General features: G+C 37.1%; 1 protein-coding gene across 1 annotated transcript in view; it reads right to left on the minus strand.

The window, feature by feature from the left end:
* Positions 1 to 6,601: 6,601 nt before the first annotated feature.
* GABRA4 (gamma-aminobutyric acid type A receptor subunit alpha4) overlaps positions 6,602 to 27,408 on the minus strand; it is a 62,125-nt gene continuing 41,318 nt past the window's right edge. Inside the window, exon 9 of the mRNA XM_045533091.1 lies at positions 6,602 to 9,084. Coding sequence (XP_045389047.1) covers positions 8,557 to 9,084 — 528 coding nt within the window. The 3' untranslated portion in view covers positions 6,602 to 8,556. The remainder of the gene's footprint in view (positions 9,085 to 27,408) is intronic.

Consider the following 27,408-nt stretch of genomic DNA (forward strand, 5'->3'; position numbering starts at 1 on the left):
CAACCCAAGTACCCATCAATTCATGAGTGGATTAATAAAATGTGGTATATGTGTACCATGGAGTACTTCTCAGCCATTAAAAAAAATGAATTAACACCTTTTGTAACAATCTGGATCGAACTGGAGATCATTCTCCTAAGTGAAGTATTGCAAGAATGGAAAAACAAACACCACATGTACTCATTATTAAACTGGAACTAACCAAACAGCACTCATGTGCACAAAAGGAAGTAAAACTCAATGGAAATCAAACAAGTGGGAGGGGAGATGGAGGGAGAAGGGTGAAATCATACCTAACAGGTAGAAGGTACACTATCTGGGAGATGGGCACACTTATAACTTTGTCTCAAGAAGTACAAAAGTAATCCACATAACCAAAACATTTGTACTCTCATAATATTCTGAAATAAAAATAATAATTTGTCTCCTAAAAAATGAAAACTCTGATTTAATGTGTACTTGAACTAGGAGACAATATTCATAATCAGTAAAATTACAAACCAACATGCTGCATTGTATAAGCAACATCTACAAAGACAGAATACAGACTATAATTCACAAATATAAAAGACTGAAAAAGAATATGTCAATCCAAGGTTAACTGTAATAACATACATTTTTTGTTATCAGAGTTTCTTTTACTTCGCCTAAAGTAATGTATTTTCTGTCAACTCCAAGTAATAATTTGTATGGACATCCATGAAAATCTATAGTTTACATATTAATTTGTCTTTTAAAATAATATTATGTAACTAGTGAGATCTTGATATTATCAACAACATAACTGTGTTCCTATATTTGCCACACTCTTTTAATTAATACCATAGTAAGAATAAAAATGAGACACACTTGGGAAAATATAGAACAAATAAGTTCAGCACAATATTGTATTAAAAAGATGATACATATGTATAATGAAAAAATCCTAATTGCACTTTACATTATGATATTCATATGTGATATTATATATAATAAAGTGCAAGGGAGACATTTTTATCAAGGCAAATCCATATCATCTCTTTATTTTACATAATATTTCGCTGACACCATTTGTTTATTCTCTCTGATGAAATATATACATATACAAAATCCCAATGCATTACAGAGAGATGTTTCCAAAGTGGTTTATATCTTATAGCAACTAGATTTACATGGAGTAAGAAGTGATGAAAAGTTTGTTTTACTGAAAATTAGATGAAATGTATATAGTAGAAAAATGGAAGAAGAGTATAATTACTTTTCAATTTTAGTGTTTAGTACAAAATATATTTAATTTACCCTGTACCCCTTGTTTAACGTGACCAACTTAGTCATAGCCTGAGGCATTACTGACATTCCAAATACATTCATTCAATTCTTTTTCCCAGGTTTGTATTTGCAATGAAATTAATGGGTTCAGTGATAAAATAATATTCCTGAATTTTCATATGTTTCCTTTGCATAGTTTCATTTTTCCATTTTTTTTTTTATACAGTCTCACTCTGTCACTCAGGCTAGAGTGCCATGGCATCAGCCTAGCTCACAGCAACCTCAAACTCCTGACCTCAAGCGATCCTCCTGCCTCAGCTTCCCGGGTAGCTGGGACTACAGGCAGGCACCACCACACCCAGCTAATTTTTTCTACTTTTAGTAGAGACCGCTCTTGCTCAGGCTGGTCTCGAACTCCTGACATCAGATCCTCCCGCCTTGGCCTCCGAGAGTGCTAGGATTACAGGCATGAGCCACCGCACAGCCCGCCCCATTTTTCTATTTTGAAGGGGAGATGTTTGTCTCTAGTAAAAGGAAAGGGCAACATTTTATTCAAAATTTATTTTATATTACAGATGAGTGTTCCTTTTCTTTTTTAACAGAAGTAACTGGTGGTAGAGAAAAGCTAATAAGAAAGAATAAACATTTTCTAAACTTCCACTAATCTCATTTATTGTTTATTATTTTAAAAAGATCTTAAAATTTTTTATCCTTATAGTTAAAGGAATAAGCACTCCACTAATCTGATGAATTGAGGGACAGGAAAATAAATAGTGCAATAAAACAAGATAGACATATATAATTGAAAACTGAAGGCTAGGAAAGAAAGGAGAATAAAATGAAAGGGAAGCACTCTCACAGAAATAACTCTGGAATTCCCTAAGAGCAACTAAAAAAGCTTGCAGAAATACTACCCAGGAAAATAAAAAAGGAATTTCCTTTTATATAGGAGTTCTGTCATTTCTGTGGCCTTCCCAGTATTCTAAGGTACCATATGGCTGGTTTAATCCAGATTTAATCTTGGTTTAATGCCTGATTCCAGTGACATCTGATATACCGAAGGTGAGAACCACATAGCTCTGGTTGTCATATTAGTAAAAGATACTCTGGCCAACCCCTGGTCTAATGGAATATAAGTAATAGATGGTGATTCAGTTAAAGAGGGTGAAATAGAAGTATTTACAATTTATTCTCTTCCTAGTAAAGCGCCAAAAAAACTATAAATAACAAAAATTGAGAAAAACAAAATCAAAACCACGTCTGTAATTAACAAGTAATTGATGACCAACTATAATCAGTAGCTTTCAAACAGGTAGACATTTGTTGCAATAGGAGAAAAGAAATTGACTGGCACATATTATCTTGGGTAGTATGTAGATTTAACTGTCGTGATCCTGAGATGTCTTCCAAAGATGGTTTGTTTGAAGCCTCCATGAGATGGAGTATAAACAAGAAAAAGAAAAACAAGATCTGACTCCATACAATTTCAGCATATATTTCCAAGTGGTAGGATATGAGGGTAAAGATAAAGATACAGTGTTATCACAACACTATATTTGAGAGATGTGAAGCCGCTTGCTGGATAATACAGAATACTAGAGTTAAAGGGAGAGGGAGAGAGAATAATCATCATTAGCAATAACATAGAGGAAGTAAAACAGAGTTTTACACTGTGAGCTACACAGACCACCCAAATGTCAAAAATACAGAAAAAGTACGGTCCCTAGGTAGAAGCAAAAACAGATTTGGGGAGGTGGGCTTGAAGCCTGAAATTGAAATAGCTTCTGTGGGCTGATCTGACTCACCCTCCCACCACTTCTCACTCCATCGCGCATTAAGTAGCTGGCTCCCTTATTCAGTGATTAATAGAAAGATACCAGCCCAGAAAATAGGCACAGGAGGTAAAAACACAATGAAAAAGCAAATGAAGCTCATCCTGGAGAAAACGGTTTTTTGGGAAACAGAGGAAGAGTTTATATAAATAGTTCTCTGTGCTTTCAAAAGAAATTATGCACATGCTCTCCTTAATAGAGTGAGAAGCTCAAAGAAGAGAAAGTTTCAATAAAGCAATGATAAAAATAGAAAATAGAGATGAAAAATGAAATGGCAGAGAAAAAGAAAGAAATGAAAAAATGAAATAAAACCACCACGGAGTTGAAAATTACAAGTTACAAAACAGAATAAACAAAATTGAAAACTTGCTTGGGTTATGGTTGGCAAAAGTTGACAAAAAATTTAAAGATACAAAACTGATTATAGAGCATATTATAAACAGTTATGGAGACAAAAGAGATTCAACACAATTAGCATTCCTAAAGAAAAAATTATTTAGACATAAATTAGATAAAAATTTCCTGAAATAAAGATTAAAATATGAGATAAAAAAAGCATAGACTCCCTAAAAATCTCTTCCTTTGAAGAAACACTATCTAAATTTCAACAATTTCTTCAGTTTGACATTTTAATCTTTATCTTAAATTGAGATAAAAGTCAATTTAATTTTTTAGTATTTAATAGCAGAATATAAGGCATATATTTATATTTATAAATATAAAATTATGTCTTTTAATCAAGCAGTCTACTCTTCTATACAAATATATCTATACAGACATATCTGGCATAATATTCATGAAATGTTAATAATTTCTGAGTGGTGGGCTTTCGAGACTGTTCTTAAACTTCTGCAATGCCTACCTTGATTTTTAAGAATATGTATCATTTTTACAATGACCATGAAGTCATTGGGTTAAAAAAAAAAATGGAAGGCAAAGATTTAATTAAGAGAGAAAAGAAAAATGAGGGATGTCAATTTTTCCAGTACCTCTAGACTCATGGCCCTCCAAAGCATTGTTCACATAGCAATCACGTGATTTTTCTAAAACAGAAGCATAATCATGTTAGTTTTCCTCTTATTATCCTGCAAGATTTTTAATTAATTGTCACTAAGACAGATCAAATCCCATCTCCTTAGTCATTTACACAAAACTCTCCCTACTCCAGCCTCGTGGGGTCTTTCCAGCATCAACAACTCTCACTCCCTGCATTCAGCCTTCCCTCAAGACCCCCTGAATCTGTATTTGTAGGAGGAAAATCTCCATCTCTTCTCATGCTTCAGGAGGTGATACAAATGTGCTTTTGTGTTTTGTTTGTTTGTTTGTGGAAGCACAGGGAGGGCTAAAAGAACTGTTAATTATTCCACAAAGTTTAGTTCAACGTCATCTCTGCAAGCCCTTTCTGCCATCGTGATTTTTCTCCCTATCAACAAAGTTACAAAGTTAAGTGCATCCTTTATCCACCATTTAGAACGGTGCCACGCCAAGCAATACTGGAGCCTGAGGCAACAGAAAACATTATTAATATTGATCCTATATTTATTTAAAGTTGAAATATTTTGTTCATCATGATTTTTTGCATTAATTTTGATTTTTAAAATATTGAGTTAAAATATTATTTATCTTGATTATTGAGGTTTTTGATGCCCCCCATATGTATTTGTGCCTGAAACAAGTATTACCCTAGTTTCGTCCTGGCTCTATACTACTGAAACACTTGCTATACTCGATAATTATTTGTCTGTACGTCTATCATCACTACCAGACTGTGACCACCTGCAAGGAAAGGGGTCAGTTTTATTTATCTTTGTATGTCTAAAAATCGGCACAGTATCCAAATTGGGCCATTTAGTCACAATTAATAAAAATGGCCATTGAGACCATTTAGTCACAATTAATAAAAACCCAGAAAAGAGAAATAACTAATATTCTTTAGTCTTTAAAGGATAGAATCTTCCATGAGAAAGAAAATGCCCAGTCTAAATGGAGAGATGTTAGTTTTGTTTTGAAGGTAAGGAAACCTTAGTTTGAACAAGTCATGGACTTAAAGTAATTAACAGTATAGCTAATATTTTTACATAAACATCTATTTGTGACAAAAGAATTGAGTGTATCTATTACAAGAATATGCTTGTATTTACTATGAAAATCAGAGAATATTAAAATTGAAAAAGTCTTAGATACTATTTAATCCATCCCCTCCCTGTTATAAGTGAGAAATCAGTTCTAAAGAGGTTAAGTGACTTGTCTAAAACTATAATACTGTCAGAGTTTGCAACTAAGTGACCTGTCTGTCCACCCAGTGCTTTTCCCCTGGAGATTATTCACAAATCTAGGAGAAGGGACCACTGGAAAACAGTGGATTGGAGAGTGGAGATTTTTTTTTTTTCCCATGTCAAGCAGAATTGACAAGTTCACGGGTAACATAAACCACAAATAAATTCTTTACATATTGCTTGAAACACAGTTACTGCTAAGGTGAGGATATTGAAAAATGACCTTTCAAAGTTCACCCCAGCCCCAAGCTTTTATTTTTGTTATTAACTTCTCTGTGACGCATTTCATCTATAAAAGAGGGTGACTCTACTCTCTGCCTACTTTAATTCCAGATTTGTGAGGTCTAATTTAAAATATATTAGTACATTATTCAAAGTACTATGTATATGCACAAATGCAAGTCATTTTTAACTGCAGATTAATCATGTAAATATATTTTATACATAGTCATGCCTGGAGGAAATTAGAAGTAATTATGTAGCTGTTAGTGTCCAACCTGGAGTACAGACCTTGGTACTAAACAACACTACTCTGAAATCCACCTTTAAAAGAGACATACAAAGGTACCATTCTCAGCCAGGATTCCTCTTCTTCTTCACAGATTATCAGGACTTTGAGTTTCTCTAATTATTCTTGTGAGATTTTCAAAGAGTGAAAGTGACTGGCTCTTCACAGAAATGTTTTACTTAACGTACCTCTGAGTTACTGGGAAGATAGAAATGATGGCCAAAATAAAAATCATTGAATGGATTTGATGGAATTCAGTTAGGGAAAACAAAACACACATTATTATTATAACCATTTTGTGCAAATGAAATAATTTATTTTGTACTAATAATTAGACTTTCTAAGCAGATTATTCTTCAAATTAACAATTAAAAGCCTTTGGTTAATTTTGTCCTTTTTATTTGTTCAGCCACTTGATTTATTTAAATCTTCATATGCAAAGGTAAGAAAAAGCACTATGAGGTCACCTGGATCTCTGGTCTATAAATCTAAAATCATTTATTTTTACCCATTTCAAGCCCGTAAAATCTATAGGAGAAAAATATTTTTTAAAAAAGGGAGCCAGTCAAATATTTATTAAGATTAGGCCAATAGATAAGCAAAGATTAAGTGTTTCTCACCAAAGAACTAAGTCATTTTATCAAAACAATGAACTATCACAGCTTCCAAACGCAATTCTAGGCATTGTTCTTAAGGCCAGAAATCTATTCACATTCATGAAATAATTTATGATAAGCTTTTTTGTACAAGTACTCTTTATTAAATATATACATATATACAGATTTTATTGGGCCTCATTTTACTGGAGTCAATTTGTAAATGAGGGATGTGGACGGGGTGATTTCTACAGTATTTTTCAGCCTTAAAATGTGTTGATTCTGTGAAATACCTAGAGGGATAGCCAAGAAAGGATAGCCTATTCTCAGATAGGACTCACAATTAATATTTTGACATTTGTACATTTTACAGGTCTCATATACAACCATTACAAGGCATTGCAATAACTGAAAAGTCGATGCCAATTAATCAAATCATTTCTTTTCTAAAAAAATAAGAGATCCTGTCTACAAAGTGTCCATTTCTATCAAAATGGTCACGCAGAACACATTCATTTACACACCCAAAGAGAAGGTAGAGAAAAGTAGAGAGGAAAAATCTGGAAGTGACACGACAAAAAAAAAAAAAAAACAGGCCTGGATTGAGCTGTGTAAAGACAGCTGCAAGAAAGTCGATTAGGTCGGTAAGCCTCCCTAATGAAAAAGAAGTCAGTACATGAAAATCCTGATAAACTGCACAACAGAGTCAGTGGCATCCTACCCCACGTCTATGATTTTTTTCCCCTTCATTCCTTGCCTTTGCTGCTCCTTTAATTTTACAATACTCACCTTGATTATGAAACTTTAACAAAACTTTCAGAAAACAAACACAAAAACCGCCCAGAAATACAAAACATGGACACAAAACCGTCAAGCAGGTTAGCATTTCACCAGCTAATACCTAGATCTATGTCAGGAAAAGCACCTAAAAGGCCTGTATTGAGTTCCTAGTTCTGAAGATTCTGATCAAATTCTATTATGTGATTCTGATCGAACTTGAGACAGGTAATCTATGGAGTCTCAGAGTGCCCAGATTTTTACTTTCAGGCACACAGAGCTTTCCACTTACAGAACAATCTGTACCACGTTCTCTTTATGTTTTGAAAACCGATTGCTGAAGTTGTACTAGCATGTACTTATCTCAAAGTGGATATGTGGACAGATATACTTGTTATCTTCTATCAATATATAGGAGAAACAATTATTTTGAATATGTTGTCACAATAAATGTCCTGCACTAAAGAATGCAATGTCCTCTGCTAGTTTATGGTTCTTTGGCATGCATTGATTGTTCTAGTTTGTAAGTAATATTGTAGGTAAAGGTGAAAGAGCTTTCCTAGAAAGACAGTGTCTAGCATGGTGGCTGGGATACAGTAGGCTCTGAATAACTATGTAATGAATGAATACATAAGCAAAGGAACTACTATGAAAAAGAATCCATACAATGAGTTAAACTTTGGCTCAAAGCATAAAATTTCAAGTCAACTGTTTAGTACTGTTTGGCCAACACACGAAAGGGAACACATTTTCTCTGGTCTGTGTCTTTGTTTTTGGCGCAGCAGAGGTTTCACTCTATTGATCGGTGTTTGTTTTGTTCCATTTTCCTTTTACTGATGTTTTGTTTACCGCAGAAATTCGTTTTTTTGTAGGTACTGAGAGGATCTCCAAAGGTCACTGCATACCGTATCCGATAAACAATTCTGGTTAAGGGCAGTGCCACTGGGAAATTTAGGGTGGCTAGTTGATATTCATAGGGTATTTTTAAAAATGTCATAGTCTGTTTTCAAATTTCAATGCAAAAATATGCACCATGTATCTCAGATAGCCCTATTTCCCTTGTCCCAACTTTCCAAGAGGGTCTGTATTCTGTCTAATTGGAATGCTGAATTCTTTTAAAATCATCTAAGAAGAAAGAGGGTTCACTTTTTCTTTACCGAGGAAGCGATTAACTCTCCCAATAACTGGCTTGTAATTTTTAAATGGAAAAATTACATAGAGTTTTTATTTTAGTAAAGAATAATTATTTATATTTAAAAACATTTAAAAAGACAGTCTGCGTTTCCATCATCTTTTAACAAACTACTATAGAAACAAAACTACATTAGGCTTTCTGATTTCTCCATAGTGTCCTTGGATAAATAAACAACCCAATAGACCATGTTAAATGCCCCAAATGTGACTGGAAAGAGAATCCGGGCATATTTGTCTATTTTACTTGTACCAGATCCGGAAGGCGGTGGAGCGGAGGGAGGAGCAGCGGCCGGTGACTTTCCAGAAGCCCCTGTGGTGTTCACTGTGGTCTTAATCCTCTGCAGTCTGGACCCAAACACACGATGAGCAGAAGCAGATCCAGCTGGAGCTTGTCGGGACACGCACCCAGTCTGACCAGAAGCAGGGGAAGCAGGTGGAAATGCTCTTGCAGCAGAGATAGTTTCAGCTGCGTTCGCGCGGCTGAAAGGGTTTGGGCTGGAAGCTAAGTAAGACCGAGGCGTGGCTTCAGAAGATTCTGGAACCGTGGAAGATTTGCTCAAATGGTTTCCCATCTCAATTCTGTTGCCAACATCAGATTCCGAGTGAACCAAAGCATTTGTTCTTTTTCTCATGTTCAAATTGGCATTTGTGTTCTGTAAAGGTATATTAAAAATTGTATTGGTTATGGGATTTTATGTGGATTGGTATAGATTTAAGGGGATAAAAATACTTAAAGTTAGTAATTTCCATAAAATACACCTTTATTAATATTACAGCCACTCACCTTGACAAAAAAGCACTAAAATACCTAACTAAAAGATAATGTGCATACATCTGAAACTCTCAACCAAAAATCTTCTATTTCAAAATATGATCCATTCTTATAAATAATTAGAGTTTAAATCTATAGAAAGAAGATTAGGTTGTTAGGTCTATATACTGAGGTAATACTTGATTTTATTTTAAAAATTTATGACCATAGCTGTTTAAGTTCTTTGTTCAGCTTTATTGCAAATATTGTTCTGTAATATTTCATATATATTTCAAAGAGTCTTATATGTTTGTTTTATAAACAAGAAGAACTATACCTAATCGTGTGCACAGAATAACAATAACAACTATTCATATGTACATGACATTCCACATTTTTTCCTGACACTAAGTTCTAAGGATTGTAGACTTCCAATTCTGGCCAAAATGAAATAACAGGCTTCTAATTCTAGCCAAAATGAAGCAAAGATTTCCTGAAATGACCAAAAAAATTGGACAAAATATGCAATAAAACAACTGGTTTTTTTGCAAATATGCAAAAATTCACTGGGCAACAGACAACATAGGACTATAATCACTGAGAGAAGAAACCATCTTGAGAGTTTTCATGCTGTGGTGCAGAAAAGGAGAACCCCAGAAAAAGTTACCAGACTCCCCAAATTGAGGAGATGGAGCTCAGAGTCTGGGGAGACCGAGGTGGCTGGAGTTCACAGCACACAGTAGCAGACAGGAAAACAATGAACAGAGAACTCCAAAAATCTGAAGAGTTTTCATTGAATATTTCGCTAAGCATAGTTCATGTTATCACCTACTGGGCTGAAAAATGTCAAATTTATGCATCATTTGTTAGAATAAGTCTTGCCTCAATAGCATAGAATAAATAGCCCTAAACCCTGCTCTGGTCCTACCTAATGAAATTTAAGAGCAAGATGGAAAAGATCAAACTGACTCCAAGTAACTTATCTGCATTCCAGAACACAGTGTAAGAATACTTAAGTTCTTCTTTCCCTCTAGACCAGCATCCTTCTGGAACTTCCTGAAGTCCTGTGAATCATGTTCTGTATGACAGACTAATTACAAAGATGGCACCAATTTATCATCTCACTCCATATCCATGCACTTTGTGAGTTTACACCCTTTTCCCCCCATCAAGAGATGGAGTCTATTTTCCAACAACCTGCCTTATGACTACGTTGGGCCGACAGTCTGTGGTGGACACTGTCTCATTTCCAAGTCTTATCCTCAAGAGTTCTTGCTTGTTTCCACTCTCTCTTGAAACATTGCCACCATATTATAGAAACAGGCCTGGGATAGCCTTCTAGAGGTGACAGATCATCTGGAGCAGAGCCAGTTATCCCAGTGAGGCGATCCTAGATCACGCAACAGCTTGCTGACACTAGACACATAAGTCTGCCCCCCTAAGGGCAAATGTCCAAGCAAGCCTAATGAACATCAACAGAATTTCCCAGTTGGCCCATGGACTTGAGAGCAAAACTAAATATTTACTGTATGTCCCAGAAGTATTGTGGCTGTTTGTTTTACAGCATTATTGTGGCAATAGATAAGATACACAGACTAATTAAATCAAGGATCCCGACAGGAAGTGCTGCCAAACCTCTTGTGAGGGGACGTTCCTCAAACATTCCAGGATAATTTCAAGGTTGGCCTGCCCAGAACTCAGAGGGGACCTGTAGGGGGCACTGTTGCCTAATCCACACGCTGGCTAGTGGCCCACGGTATTTTGCTGTTCATAATTCTTTCAGAATGACAATATGTTGAAATGGGGAGGGATTTTAGTAATCAACTTATTCCAGTACAGAAAAATAAGAACATAAAGATTATGATGGGCTGGAAATCATACATCAAGTTACCTACTGGGTGTCTATTCTGCCTCCCTGTACAACCTCTCTGCTCGCAAATGTGGAGGAGGCCTCATCAACTTAACAAACTGCACCCTTCTAAGTCAAGTATTTGTAATAGTCCAGTATATTGTTGAGAAAAATTACTCAAGACTTGGATGTCAGAAAGGAATATAGCATGTCCTTTCAATATCATAATAGAGCATGGTTTAACAAGCTCACTCAAGGATTACTAAGTCTCTGGGAGAATTTACTTGAGTTTGATTTTGCTATTTAATATTTGATTAGAACTCAAATACAGCGAAGTTAACACATTAACTTGTAGATTCCTGTCAGGTAGAAAAGATCACCAAAGGTTATGGTCTTATTGCCAGGTAGCATATTAAGCACTTCTGCAACTGATCTATAAATCTTAATCTAGAATTCCTTTTATAAAAATACCTATACATGGCCATTTCTCAAAAAGATTGTGAACCAGTTTTACCATCAAAGTGATTCCCTCATTAATTAATGATTGAACAAATCTTTGACCTATGTCCATTAATTATTTGTATGTCATGTTTTTGATGATTTGAAATTATATTCTGACAACATCTACTGTAGTTGTAAATATCAAATAAAGAAAAGCATATATTTGAAGAATATGCCTAGAGAAAAAGGAAAGCCTAAGCAGAAAAGATAGAATCAGTCTAAGGTGACTAGAAAAAGAATCAATGAAGCAAGAGGCTTTGTGAGAATGGAGGGAGATATAGGAACAGTAACTCCAGGATTACTGTCTGAAAACAAGACCAAATCTTTTTATTCCCAGCTTAAAAGTAGAAATGAGCTAGAGTATAAAGCCCATCTTATTGCTCACTGCAGGTTAATGCATACAATAGGCACTCACTTCATAGTTGATAAATTGCATTAAAATGGATATCTTATAGAATCAAGACCTTTTCCAAAATTAAACAGAAAGTAAGGCCAGGTGTGGTGGTTCACACCGATAATCCCAGCACTTTGGGAGGCCAAGGTAGGAGGATCACTTGAGAACAAGAGTTTGAGATCAGCCTAAGCAACATAGTGAGACACCGTCTCTAAAAAAAAAAAAAAAAAAAAAAAAATTTAAATAAAAAAAATTAAAGAGAAAGTGTCAAAAAAATTTACCTGATTTCCATATTACTATTTCTTTGTCTATGGGACAGATATTTAGAAAATTGCAGGTAGTGCCTAAGGTCTATATTATCTGGACTCAATCTCCAAGTCTGAGAATGGCTAGGAAGGCTCAAGACTCTGTATATCACATAAAGGAAATTGGTATTAGACTAATTTGAGGCTGAAATCTTTGCTCTCTGCCAAGCAGTGAAATGACACTCAAGTTATTTTGTGGTTATGTCTTGAGTTCTATTATATAAAACGTAGTTGTCATTTTCCATGATGAGAAACCACAAAAGGATTAAGGAATCTGCTGACCTAATCTGGCACAGGACTCACTAGGACTAATATTCACACAGCCTCCAAATTTTGGAGCAACTAATGTGTCAGTCAGAGAGATGCTGTGTTTCGTACACAGTGTAGAGACTTTAGTGGCCCCATCAGTATTCAGCAGACACACAGTGGCTTCAAACCAGAAAAAGCACCCAAGCTTCATTTGAATTTTAAAAAATGATTTAGTTTGAAATCATTTTGTCATTAGTCACAATAGCCCGAAGCAAGGAAAGAGATGCGAGGTAGCAGATTCAAACATTACCAAGGAATTAAAGCAGCAACAGGCAAACAGGAGCCGATGCAAGCAATTCATCAATCATGACTGTGATCTGACACAATTTCTAAAGAAGTATTATCAACTGTAAGAAAAATATTCATCTCAACTTATTACTCTGCAGCCATGAGATAGAGTGACTAAGATTAGGCTTGCAGAATGCAAGCAGCTACATTCATATCGCTTGCTTGAGAAGCTAATGAAGTTTAATAAAATGTAATTTAACCCTTCTAAATTAAAAACTAACAAAGCTAATAATGAACAGGTTTATCTTCTAGAATATCAATGAGTCAAATACTCAAAAAAAATAAAAGAATCCAATAAAGTAAAGACATTTATTCAAGGCCATCTGGACAGGACTTCAAGAGTAGCCACACATCTCACTTAATGAGAAAATAAATAAGGATGGTAGAGCTGCTGAAATGAAACCCCAAGATATTGATTTACTGAGGACTATCAATAGCATTTTTAGAAAATGTTACCATGTAGAAATGAAAAACAACACCTGCAAATAAACATGTTAAATATTTTATAGTTACCAAGGGACTCTATCATATATTGAGCTCCAAAATGTAGAAATGAAAATGCTGAGATCCCTATTTATTGTATTTTATTTCCTTCCACTTTAGCATTTAATCCAATCTTTGTATTTCCATAAGCCATAGAAATATTCCTTTCAATATCAGGCACTATAAAGTTTTGTTTGCTTTTTGGAATTACCAGAAAAAAAGAAATCTTCAAGAATTCATTTATTTTGCCTTTATATATTTAGAGCTGAGGGTTTAAAACATTAGAATGTCTTTAAAACATGTGATTTCATGGTTTTGTTTCATAGTGATTCCTAGTGGGGTTTTTTTGTTGTTTGTTTGTAACTTAGCTCCAATGGAGGAAACCACTTCGTTGGAAACTTCACTAGTCAGAGCAGAAGTTCTCAGCTTGGTTAAGCAGACTTGTCCAAATGCTACCTGGAATTGTGCCAGGAGGTGCTTTCATAAACGCTACCAACATAACCCTGGAAAGGAAAGAGGGCAAAGGATACTCCACTCATTTTCTCTAAATCCAAACACTAAGCTGGATGAATCTTCTCTCCCTCGGTAAGGAAAAGCAGTATTATAGTCATCTGAGGTGTTTATTAGAATAACCTGGGAGCTAGTGGAAAACTCAGTCTCAGGCCCTATTTGCAGGAATTGTATTCAGAGTTGTATTCATTAGTTATGCTATTTCCGGTGATCCAGGGACCAGAAATTGAAAAACACTTGCTACATCGTTAGGATTATGGGTTCCTAAAGCAGATAGATGTGGATTCAAATACTGAATTTGCCATTTACTAGCTATGAGATATTCGGCAAGTTATTGAACTTCTTGAAACCTCAAAGTCCTTCTTGCTGCAAGAGTAAAGATGATGCCTTTCTCATAATGAACATATAAGATAATGCATGTAAAGCTCATAGCACATCACCCAGCCCACAATAGACATCAAATGAATATTATATGGAAATAACCCAGCTGAGGTCAGATAATAAGATTCTGCCTCCAAAAGAGGATATATCACAGAAATAAATAATTATGGGGAACAAAATTTTAGAAGACAATTTTATATACTTATAAAAACATGGCCACCATTTCTAATAATTAGAAAGGTAAATGACCACTGAAGCAAAGAGCTGTCTATGCTGAAGTCAGCAATGGACAGAGTGTTGCTGGCTGAAAAGAGAAATAAAGGCAAAGCAACGCAAAATGCAATAGGAAAATCAAAATACATACTGATAGTAAAAGTGAGAATTAACAGTAGAGCAAATCCTCTATTTTATTCATATGACAAATATAAAATTCTCTTTAGGGAAACATAGCAATAGCAACAACCATCACAACAACAAACCTTTGCAGAGTGGTTCTTCTGCACCTGGCATGCGGTTAACGCACTTTTAAGTGAACTAGCTACCACAACGAAATGTCATGCTCCATGCAGGAAAAACTATCGCCACAAGTAGTTTCAGTGTCTAAAAAACAATATAGGTTATCTAAGAAGGGCGTCTCATGTATCTCTATATCAGATCACTGCCTCTGTTTTCTGGGACTTTACTAACTGTCCATAAAATCTAGAAACTGGTCATCAGGGAAACAGCAAAGACTGGAGAAACCATTGCAATCCCAACCCACAAGATGATATTCACACTTCATTATGCTGTGAAAATACATACCCAGAGCACGGGCTCACATCTACCACACTGGCAATTCTGTTTTGCTGGCCCACTTTCTAAATATAATGGAATATTAAAAAGAATATATTGGAATATATTGGTCTGGCACTTTTTTCCCTTTAATTTCAATTACTGTAGTCAAAAGGACTCTCTTCCACATATAAATTGGAAGCGGGAAATGGGACAATGAAGGCCACCAGACTAGGGATAACAGAAAGCAACAAATGTCAAAGAAGGTCACAAATGGAAACATGAAGGAGTTTTAATCATTACTACGGACTAAAAGGTGTTCTCCCAAATTCATACGGCAATGTCCTTACTCTCCCTTGTGACCACTGGAGATAAGACCTTTAATGAGGTAGTTAAGGTTAAATGAAATCACAAGGGTGGACCCCTGTCCTATAGAACTGGCATCCTCATAAAACAGAAACACCAGAGATCTCTCTCTCTCTCTCCCCCGTCTCTCTCTCCCCTCGCCCCTCACCCCCATGTGGAGACACAGTGAGAACGTGGCTATTTACAAATCCAGCCGTCACCAGAAACCAAACCCTACTGGTACCTTGATCTTGCACCTTCTAGTCTCCAGAACTAGAACAAATTGCTGTTATGTAAGTCAGCCAGGCTGCATGTAAGCCAGCGTTTTGTTATGACAGCCTGCACAGACTAAAAGAATCATCTAACTTCAATAAAACTAAATTCAAGACACACAGATTTTGAAGATTATTAACATTCCCATAGTAAAATAAATAAATAAAGCCTAAACAACCTTATAGCTCTCTCTCAAGTATTACTATTTGGTGTGTTTCTAGTCTGTTCTGGTCTCTCTTCTTTACTGAATGGATATACTTTTCTGGTAACCCCCAAATCCTAGGTAGAGCCCAGGTACAAGACATGCAGAGAAACGGAGATGCTTTTGACAATTAAGTATTAATTTTTTTATTATTTTTACTTGTGTTTGATGAAAGAAAATACTTCCATACCCACGAGGGGACATCTACACCCTCTTCCTAAATGGTCAAAATTGCCCACCTATAACATCCCTCCACCCACCTCCTGAGTTATTTTCAACTCTTCTTCACCCAGATCAGAGGAATTCAGTTAACTGGAGCTTTTATTTAACCTTCTAATTTGGACTTAGCTTCAGCTCCTACTTCATCTACCCAATATTTACCCCTAAATATTTTCACCTCCCTGCAACTTATGACTCTGAGTGTGAATAAGTATGTGTCGTGTATGTGTGTATGTGTACCTGTATTTTGGATTTCAGAACATATATCTGTTTAAATATTGGAAAATGTCATTAACAACATAATTCATAACTTTTTCACATTTTATATTAAAAATATTTTTATTCCTTAAAAGTAGAGTTAATATATGATAAAACATTGCAAAAGAAATCTTAGTAGGTTTTCCAAAAGCTAACTTGGATGGCCAAATGAATTCACCCTTAAAGCATCCACATCACCCTATGGAAATTGTTCGCTTCAGCTTCAAAATATTCAGAAAATTACATTCAGTCTCAGGCAATATTTGAACAATGCTTTATTCTTAATATAGACTTGATATGATTTGGTCATAATGAAATTGTCCTATGATAAATAGCCATCCAGAAAGATTCAAGTCCATGCCAACCCTATAGGAGACTGGCATAGAAAGTAGTCTGAGTCACAGTTTTATCTGCATCAGCAAAGGCAATCAGGGCACCGTCTAAAAACCAATCATTTATCAAGACCAGATATGCTGGGGGAAAACAATTCCACACCTCAAGCATTATGAGCCAAGTCCCTTTGTAAACACATAGCTCTGCAGGGCAAGGAAATCTTCTATGAGCCAAGAACCTTACTGAATTTCTTCAGAATTTTAGACAATGTTTGACTACTGAATCTAAACATTTATAATAGCACTAAGAGATTCATTTTTAGGGAAAAAGGAAAGCTCAAATCCCATGCTACATTTCTTGTTGAAGCTTATTCCCCAAGTCAAGTGGGTAAGGGAAAACCCACAATTAAGCAATAAAGTTCTCATTAAAGACATTGATTCAACCTATTTATTCAACAAATATATACTGAGTATCCCATTTTTCGAGTTGCTTTTTCTTTTCTGAGCATTGGGAGTACAGAGTTAGAAAATAATACAGTCCTTGCAATTTCTGCCACGAATCATTAAAATTATAATAATCAATAAATGTTATAAAGAAAAACTAGAGAAACTAGGGAGTACATTACCTAGCCTGGGAGCCAGGAAAGCTTCTTGGTGAAAGTGACACTGAAGTTAAGCTGAGATGTTAGGGAGGAGTCAGGTTTAATCGGGTAAAGATTAAGTATGTGACAGGGTAAGAAAATGCCGGGTGGTAGTGGAAACAATTTTCAAAGATTTCTCTCAGTGGTATAATAGGAATTTTAGTTCCCTTGACAATGTTCTAAAATCTTCCCTTTCTCTACTTACTCCAATTTTCTTTTGCAATGAACAATTAAGGCAATAGTTTACATTCTATTTTAGCATAATTAACTCTGATAATATCACTGTCCGGACAGAAATCCTGAATCGTCAACATTTCTACAATGTATTCAACATTTACTATGAGCTAAGCACTATACTAAATGGTTTTCACAAATAATCTCACATTGTTACTACAGCAATTCATGAGATAGTATTAATAGTCTCATTTTTCAAATGAGAGCACCGAAGCCTAGAAAAGTTGGGTAACTCTCTGAAGGTCACATAATTAAAATGTGTTAGAGTCATGATTTGAGTAGCAAACCCAAACTCAACCACTTTACGAGGCTGCCTGCAAAAACAAATACTTGTTTATGGAATTAAGAAAAAGCAGTAAAGACTTTGCCTGAAGTTATATTCACAAAAACCCATAAACGGCATTTGTAAACATCTTGGTTTATCAGATTCTGATTTGATTTATATGTATGTAGTTTCTACTATAAGCTAGATATTGTACAAACTCTTTATATTCCACAAAAAATCCTTCTCTGATTAGATAATTTTTCCTTTCCAGTATATGTGAAAATTGTTCTAGAGTTTATACTAATTGTTCTTACTCCCATTCATAATATTCTTTCCACTTCTTTGGTGCTTGATTGTCCTGAAATGCTTACAGATATAACTTTCTATCACAAATATCCTCTACGTTCAGGCCTAAATATTTATAAATAGGCCCACATTTAGATGATTTATCCTACAGAAAACTGCATCTTAACAACAAATTCAATCTAGCTGAGCAAAGTTGTGTTTTTAATTGAAGAAACTTTCTCTTTTAGTTATTTTTAAAATCAATCAACAATGCCACTGAAAATCTGCTACTTCTGAGTGATAAAAATATTTTTATGATCTTCTTCTTCAAGAGGAAAGCTATTCCCCGACTTGCTTTCACAAACTCGTCCTTAAGTTTGAATATAGCACTCTAAAAGACTGTTTAAAAATGGACTATTCACGATAGATGGTAAAACTGATTGAGACATTTTTCCCCCTGGTGCACAGGACACTGCAATTTTAGCTCCATTTGTAACACAGAGAAAGTTTCAACATGAGCACTAGCTCTAGTCCCTGACTTGAGAATGATTCTTCGAACATGTAATTTTCTACTAATAATTAAAGTTAATGAAGTTCAGCAATGCATGTGCCAAAGTACGTATAAGTGCATATACATATGTATATGCAGCAGAAGAGGATTCATTAAGCCACTGTTGTGAAAACTCTTATAGTTTTAAAATCAACCCCCTCCCTTAGTCTTTACAAATGGAAGCATAGTCAATTGGTCATAAAGTATATGTCAAGTTATTTTGTTAACACAATTTATTACGAATCCACTCTATAGTAAAACAGTACATTAAGTAAGCAGAACAAATTCAACTTCTACCGTGACATTGGTTGGTAGCACTTACATTGTCAAACAGACAACCCCCCAAATAGCTGAAGCCATTTGGATGTTTTCCAGGAAATAATTTAACTTGCCCCGAGGAGCAAGCCCATGCCATCAGCTGTAGTTTCCAATGGGGCATTATCAAAGCCATTCGACATTGAACAAGGCTCTCACGCTGAAACAGCTGCTCATCGAAAAGTGGAAAAAAATTTAAACTTTCTCTGAGTCTAGCTAATCTTACTCGAGCTAGAAAATAAGGTATTAGACTATTTTGCATGTTCTACCACTTTATGACAAGAAAGCCAATTTTGCACTTCAGTAAAGGCAGATTGCAAATTTAGCATGAATTGAACCAGTAGCTGAGTTGCAATTTATGGCAAATGGCTCATCAGCACATTAATGTATACGCCAAGATAACCACTTCAGCCAGGCAGGCCGGAAACTAGAAGACCCAAATGGCTGGCAGGCAGCAAGGGGAACGTGCCCTCTATCGACACCTATAAAACAAACCCTAAAACCAAAACCTATCAAACATCATTATCATTCATTATCACACTGGTATGGCAGTACATAGTAGTTAAAAACCAAAGTCAGAATCATAGGTTCTGAAACCAGATATATTCAAGTTCTGGACTCTGCTAAATACTAGGTAGGCAACCTTGGGCAAGTTATTCGGCCTCTCTGTGGTTATGATTCCTCCTGACTATAGTAAGTAGAATGACAATAACTACTTCTTAGAGTTATTGGTGGGATAATATCCATACAGTGCTTAACACACTGCTTAGCACATAGCAAGTCATCAATACTCGTTCAATATTAACATTCTATTGTTGTCATTTCATACTCTAAGACAGGCATGTAGATAGACCCTGTAAGATAAAATATGACTATAGAATTTTTCATTATTTTTATGCTCATTACATTTTTTCAACAGAAGTAAATGTTAAATGAATATTATAACTTTCTACCTCAGGAAAGTTTGGAAATATATGGGAACCTACATTTGTGCCCTGTTCAAAATTAATTTTATTTGCTATTCCTAAGTGGGCATAATCAGCTCTGTTCCTTGGAGTAATGCTCATAACCAGCTAACCAGGAAGAGGTAATTAAGGGCTCCAAGGTTTAAAAGGCTGAAATGGTTTCCTTTGGACTGATGCTTGCTTCAACAGAAGCACAACATCAAGAATCCTGCAGATATTATTTTACTTAATTATATTAGCAACTTAAAAAAATATTTGTACTGTCTCAAAATATAATATGCTAAAATTTCTTTCAGATTATAAATAAGCAAACTGACATATCCAGCAGGATATCAGTCAGATGTCTGAGAGGCAAAACCAACTTCTAATTTATTCATTCAATTATTCCACGAATATTTATTGAGTACTTATTTATGTTCTACGCACTCTTCTTGGCTCTTCCTGTCCTTGTGGAACGTAACTCCTGAAACTCCTCAAATCTTTGACCTCTTGCTGCTACTGCAATCCAGCATGATCGGTTTCATGAAAAATTGTCTACAATTACAGCATCCACTTCTTTCCCTGTCACTTACTTACTCTTCAACACATTGTTATTTGATTTCCCTCCCATCTTTCCTTTAAAACTCGTGTGGATTATTCCAACAGGCACTTTTAAAAATCTATCTTACATATTGTCTCAGTAGCAACACTGTGGATCAGTCCTTGTTATTATCCTTTAAGTTTTTCCCACAATTCCACATTCTAGTAATGTTCCACTTACCTTTCCCAGTCTGTAGTGTGGGATGCTTTTCCTCTACCTAACTCTAAAATATTTTTCCATAGGGTTCAGCTAGCTCTTAGTTATCTCAGTTTTCTCAGTTTTCAGGTGAACGAGCCTGTCCAGTGGCTTTGATTACGATCTTTACGTCAATATCATAAAATCAATGTCTTCTCCCCAAATTTTATTCTAACATCAAAAAAGACATCATTCAGATGTCCTAGATGTGTGCAAAACTTTTAATTTATTCATTCATCCATCCACCCATTTATCTATTCAATTATTCGACAAATACTTACTGAGGGCTGGTGTTGCAGGCACTGTTCTTGGTTCTGGTGATACGAAAGTAGGGGAATACGACAAAATTCCTATCTTGATGGAACTTAGATCATTGCCCATGTCCAAAGTCCGATATATGTACACATTTATTATTCATATCCAATGAACTCAAGCTATGTATTCAAACAAATACACTCCTTCTGCTGTATTTTAGATCTAAGAGAGTAGAACACTATCCAGCTTGCATTCCAAGTCACAAAACCAGTTATCCTTGCCTCCTTCTCCCTTATTTTCTTTTCCATCCATCTTCCTCAATATGTTTCTAATCTGTCTATCCTTCTCCACAGCCACTGTAAAGGTGGTCAACATTTCCCACCTGTGTACTTGAAGAGCCTGTCGCTATTCTAAGACCTAACATCCTTACGCACCTTTGCCGTCTCTACTCTACAGTGAAATATTTGTACATCGCAAATCTGATTGTGCCACTTTCTCATTTAAACTTTTTTTCTTCTCACCTGATTGTTTTCAGGGGGAAAAACTTACATGGCATAACTTTCTACATGAGCTGCACCATGCCTCCCAGTCCAGCCTCATCTTCAGTTTTTTTCCCCCCTAACTTCCTCTCAGCTGTCTCACCTGTAAAATATATGCTATTAGCGCTGGTCCATGTTCACTTGGTTTACCCAGGAGGCTACTTAAGGTAGGCTGATAACTTACTGCCTTTCCCTGCCTGAGGGGTGCTCTGCCTACAGGAGCTTGACTAGGGTTGGCAAGAGGTCTAACCAGAATTGCAAGTTAGAAAAATATGCATGATCTCACTTATATATGGATTCTAAACACTCAAATTCATAGACACAGAGAGTAGAATGATGGCTACCAGTGGTGGGGTGGGGAGGGAGGGATGAGAAGATGCTGCTCAAGGAGTGAAGTCTCAGTTATGCAGTAGGAGTAAGTTCTAGAGATCAGATGTACAGCGTAGGGACTATAGTTAATCATGCTGTACTGTATACTTGAAATTTGCTGAGAGAGTAAACTTTAAGTATTTTCACCACAAAAAAAGGCAGCCATGTTAAAAGATGGATATGTTAATTAGCTTGACTATAGTAATCAGTTCACTATGTACATGTATAGCAATACATTATTCTGTACACCTTACATGTATACAATGTCAATGGAAAAATATACTGCTGAGTGTACCCCATCGGCTAGAGATAAGAGTCGGTAAGGAACTTGTTTGCCACCAGTGGGACAGTGGAGAGGCTTGTTCCCCACACACTCTGGGAGGGTTTCTAGCACGATGAGCACACAGGGGTAAGGTAAACCTGCTCATTAACGATACTTAATTTCTTTCCTTCCTTTCCCTCTCACTTTCCTCGCTCCTGGGGGTCATCTCAGAAATACGTTGCTTGCACACAAATCCTTGCAACAGAGTCTGCTTTGGGTAAAACCTAAATTAAAACACCTGGACTCCAACCACGCTGTCTTAGTTTAGTTCCACAGGGTGAGCTGTATCCCCTTGCTGCAGGGTCTTTGCATATCCTTCTCTTCTCACTGTCTTCTTTCCTCCATCTTCTTTGCCTTCCTTATATGACTTCCAAGATAGTGCCCAAACCTTGCTTCCTTTGACACCCACCACCCGCATCAGATGTCCCACCATAGAAACTCAAACTCAGACCGTTGTATCTTCACCCAGCGTCCTACTGCTTTTTTCTGGCCTAGCATTCAGCACAGTTGCATGAGTGCCTCTCCCAGCTGTGAGTTTCTTTAGGGCTGCAACCACGCCTTACGGTGTTCCTCCCCCCCAGTAACTTGCACAGTACCAAATGCTAAGAAGTACTCAGTAAAAATAAGCGGAATGAATAGATAATAAATAAATGATGAGTTAATGGTATTAAAATAAATCAACAATAAAATCGTCCCCTTCTGCACACTCCAAACAGCAAAAATGAGTTTCACACATTGTGTCTCAGGAAATAAGTAGTTGGCAAAGCTGTATAGCCAAAAGCAGCACATTTAAATCCACTTGAAAAACAGATGACAGCCATTTATTCTACCCAGATTATACTTCCTGGGCCTCTACAGGAGTTAATGGACTGTTTAATGAGTCAATCCTGGAATATTAGCTGATAACCAAAATGAAATGCTTTTCCTTTTCTGTTTTGTACATCTGCCTGTTGCAAAGTATAACCGAATGATGCTACTGCGCGTGAGAGAGTCTCCTCCTGGGTCAACCCGCACCTTCCTCTCGCCCTCCGGGATTGCCCGGGAAACACCGGGGACCCGCGGGCACCAACCTGCCTCTCCAGGAGCAAAGCGAGGAGAAACGTGAGCCTATCTTGCAAACTGCTTGGAACATGTAGCCCGTGGCTGCGACAGCCTGTTTAACAAGGACTGGTTTTTTTCCCTCTCAATCATAGTTCTAAAGCTATCGTTTATTGAAAAGCTGATTTTCAAAGCACACACTAGAACAGCTTTTCTGTACAGCTGCAGTGCTATTTAAATCGCCCATGAATATTTCTACAAACCCAAGAAAATTCTAAGCTGAAATACTGCTTTTAGAGGGGACATAGTAATATCATACCCTATGGGAGAAACAGTCAGGAAATGAAATCTGCTTGTTAATTTTAATACCGAAATTATAAAGCCAGGCATATGTCTGTCTTCTACTCCTCTGAGCTAGAAGAACACCTGAAATGACTATGTGGAAGGGCAGCCTACCGGCTCCTTTGGAGATTCTCTGGTGGACATTAGCCGTCTGCTTCAAAGTCACTCCGTAACAGGCCCCACAAATGTAAATAAATACCTCGCCTTCTGCTAGGATGAGGTTGGAAGCAGATAAAGCAGCAGCAGTGAAAGCAATGCTTTGGAAACACTCAACAGATCAACGGGCGGCAACGCCATCCTTGGGAAGAGCTGACTGTTGAAACTCAAGTTTCTGCTCCCCAGAAAATGTCACGTTCTTATCTCCGATGCTATTTTGGAAAAAAAAAAAAAAAATCCCAGTTGCCCGTTGGTGATGCTGGCAACACTGATGTGATGCTTTAATCTCCTGTAACCAACCCTATCATTCTCCTGCTGGGATCAAGCAGTCCCACTGCAACCCTCAGGATGCCTTTGAGGCATCTGATAATGGTAATACTTTGAATTTCATCAAAGTGGAAACTCTTAGATCCTAGCCAGCTATGTTGCCACTTGCAATTTCCTTCATCGAAGACATTCCATTTCAGTCAAACGACCTAGCAAGTGAAATTATATGGAGCATGAGTCACTGTTATAAATATTTTAGAGTCATTTAGTTGGAGACTGTCGACAAAAACAAGCTGACTACACCTGAGAAAGGTTTCCAAGATCACTGACCAAAGAAAAGGCATCGTGAGGATTGTTTTGTGCCCCGTCAAGCATCATGTAGCCCTGTGGTTCATTTCTGCTACTCTTAGCTCCCAATACCATACGGTCTCCAGGCCGGGGCTAAGTGAATCCTTGTTAAATTGTTGATTCACTAAAGAAAGGCCACATGTCCCATGGATACGACAGGATGATCGTAAGACATAAAGTGAGGGCTCCACACAGCCCCCACCTCGCACAATCCCTGGCACGGAACAGACCTCTCAACTCACAGTTGTTGACTGAATGGATAAATGAATGTGCATAACCTGAGACCCTGAGGTCTATGAAAGACCGAGTGCCAGTGCATTGAAAGTCCCACACAAATGTCTTAAGTCATCATTTGACCATGAATAAAAAGCTCAGCAGAGCTAAAAAAAAAAAAAAAAAAGAAAAAAAAATTGGACCTAATTCATGCTCTAAAGCATTGTGGAATTAATAAATGAAAATTTAATGCCATTTTGGGTTCTGGTTATGCTGTGGAAGCCTGCTGGTCTCTTGATTTTAAAATACTTTTCCAGCATACTAAAATCAGAACCCTTTTTCTCATGTTGTTCTTTCCTTTGTTTCCATAGGAAACAGTGACTTCCAGGCATCCAAGATGACACAACATAGATTGCCAAATTGCATGCCACCCTGCAGTTGCCAAGGAGATAATGTATGTCATTCCTACAAATAACATGTTGCTCATGCCTTCATTTCCTTTATCTCGCTTTTTAAGATATTCTTCGCCTGAACTGAATTCAGATAATGTTCACTGTGAACTGATGGAAACATTCCTTTTTTTAAAAATTTGTTTACCCCATTCTCCCAAGGCACTTGATCACATCACACACGCCGTCTGTGGAAGGTTTGAGCATATTTTATGCCGATTTTGGAACCAGTGATTCAGCAGTTTTCACTGAAAAAATAAATGCATCCTGAATGCTGTCTGCCTGCGTTCTAAGTAAAGGTCCAATTAAATCCACACCTGGCACTAACGTATTCCAGTTTCAAACGGCCTACCGCAAAAGCAGCTGCACTCGGTTGGACTTACATGGGAAGTAAGGGGAGGGAGGAGAGGAGGAAGGAAGCAAAGCAGGAAAATAAGGATGGAAGAGGCAGGAAGAAGAAAAGGAAGACAGGGAGGAAAGAAGGGGAGCATTTATGGAGCACCGGCAGCATTCCAGATTGAATATCTGCAGGACGAACGAATCGGAAAATTTAAGATCTTGGCTGACATCCGCCAACTAGCAAGAGGCAGGGTCAGTATTTGAACTTGGGTATATCTGACTTAAAAGTAAATGCTTCCCAGTTATCTAGTGCTGCATAACAAATCACCCCAAAACGTAATGGCTTAAAGCAACAGTAATCATTTTATTTTTCACGGGTTTGGAGTTTGGACTCAGCCAGGCAGCTGTCACTCAGCGGCTCTCATACGGTTGCAGGCAGAAACCACAGGAGGGGCCAAAGTCACCCGAAGACATCCTCCCCCACACGCTTGGAAGCTGACGCTGGGGCTGTCGGACTGAACACTCCACAGCATACTGGAAACAGCAGCACCAAATGAATGGCCATCGTAAGGGGTCTTTCTACATGGCCCACTTGGAGCTGTGTTCCTGTCATCCTTACTCTAGCAACTACTGTCAGTCTAGCAAGAGGCTTCTGGACAATGTCTTTGTCTTTTCAGCACTCTTCAAATTATTCCAGTGGTGAACCTGGCAGACCCAGACCATGAACCCCACCCAGCTCATCTGAAACAGCCGCAAGACCACCATTGAACACCCGGTCCGTACTTTAACCAGTAAAGTAATCACATTGGTTTGTCCTTTGGAAATATACCAACCTTGTATCACAAATAAAGTGACCCACTGTAAGAAAATACGATGTTAATCATAGGAAGAACAAACACTGGGGAGTAAACACAATAATCAGATTGTGGGGAGCGTTCAAGCCAGGGAAGAACATTATGATGAGCTGGTGAAAAAGCAGCAACAAATTACGTCTTATTGCCGGCTTTGCTGGTAGTGGATGGCTGTGCTCGGTCTACTGTGCTGGCAGGTTGGCCCGGAAGAAGCATACGTAGCGTTTTGTCCCATACAGCTATTTCTGAGGTAAACGGCCCTGTGATGAACCAGGGGCGCTACACGGCACTAAATCAGGTTCATCAAGCAGCGTCCCGCACCCCCAAATGACAGCAGTGCTCTCTCCAGACTGTGACACCAGGATTCGCACTGCTCTCTTCCCAATAAAAGTACCGCGTATGTTCTCATTCAGGCCAACAAATCTGATGAAACCTTAAGTATCTCTGATTACTGCTTCACACAACAGCCCTAAAAATGGAAGCACTTAGGTAATGCCCAAGGCAGATCCCAGCAAGTGGGAGAAAGGACATCGTACTCAGGATTTCTTCTCTCACTTTCATACATCTGATTTTGCCCTGCTTGCTTCAGCCCCAAAGTTGCTTCTTTCCATATTTTTTTCCTAAATGAGGAATATAGTCTGATAACAAAATCCCTGAGAGTAAGGCAGTATTTATCTCTTACATTATAGAACAATCAGCCTATACCTTGTACAAACATTGCATCACAAGAAAGACCTGAGATCCTTCTTATTTCTCTTTTTCTTTTTTGTTCAGTTTTATGTGCTTGCGAATTTAGAAACTTCATAGCGCTATGATTTCTACAACTGTGAATGGCTAGGTGCACTTTTTAGCTACAAAATGACTAAAAAGTAACCAGGAAGTTAATTGCAGCCAAAAATGATCTCAAATGGTCTCGTGAGATTCTGAAATTCTCAATTGATTATAATTTTAACCTTTATCCCCACTATAGTATGCCTATTACAGTCATATATACCTAGATTACTATCTGGAAACATTTAACGGAAACACTTTAGCAAATGATCATGCTAGAAGAAGACTTTCTTTTACATTTGTTCCCTTGTTAGAGTGACTATTTAATCTATTGGTCAAGCCAGGGCACTTTTGTCAAGAACAAATGCTAAACTGGGTAGGATGCAACCCAAGCAGTTGTAGGCAAATAAAGACAAGGTCAGCCTATCCATTATATATTAATTGAAAAAAAAATTCATTTGCAAGGAATTTGAAAAGTGCATTAAAAATCTGTATGTTCCATCGAAAAAACGATTTT

Source organism: Lemur catta, chromosome 19, assembly GCF_020740605.2.
Source record: "Lemur catta isolate mLemCat1 chromosome 19, mLemCat1.pri, whole genome shotgun sequence".
Classification (NCBI taxonomy): domain Eukaryota; kingdom Metazoa; phylum Chordata; class Mammalia; order Primates; family Lemuridae; genus Lemur; species Lemur catta.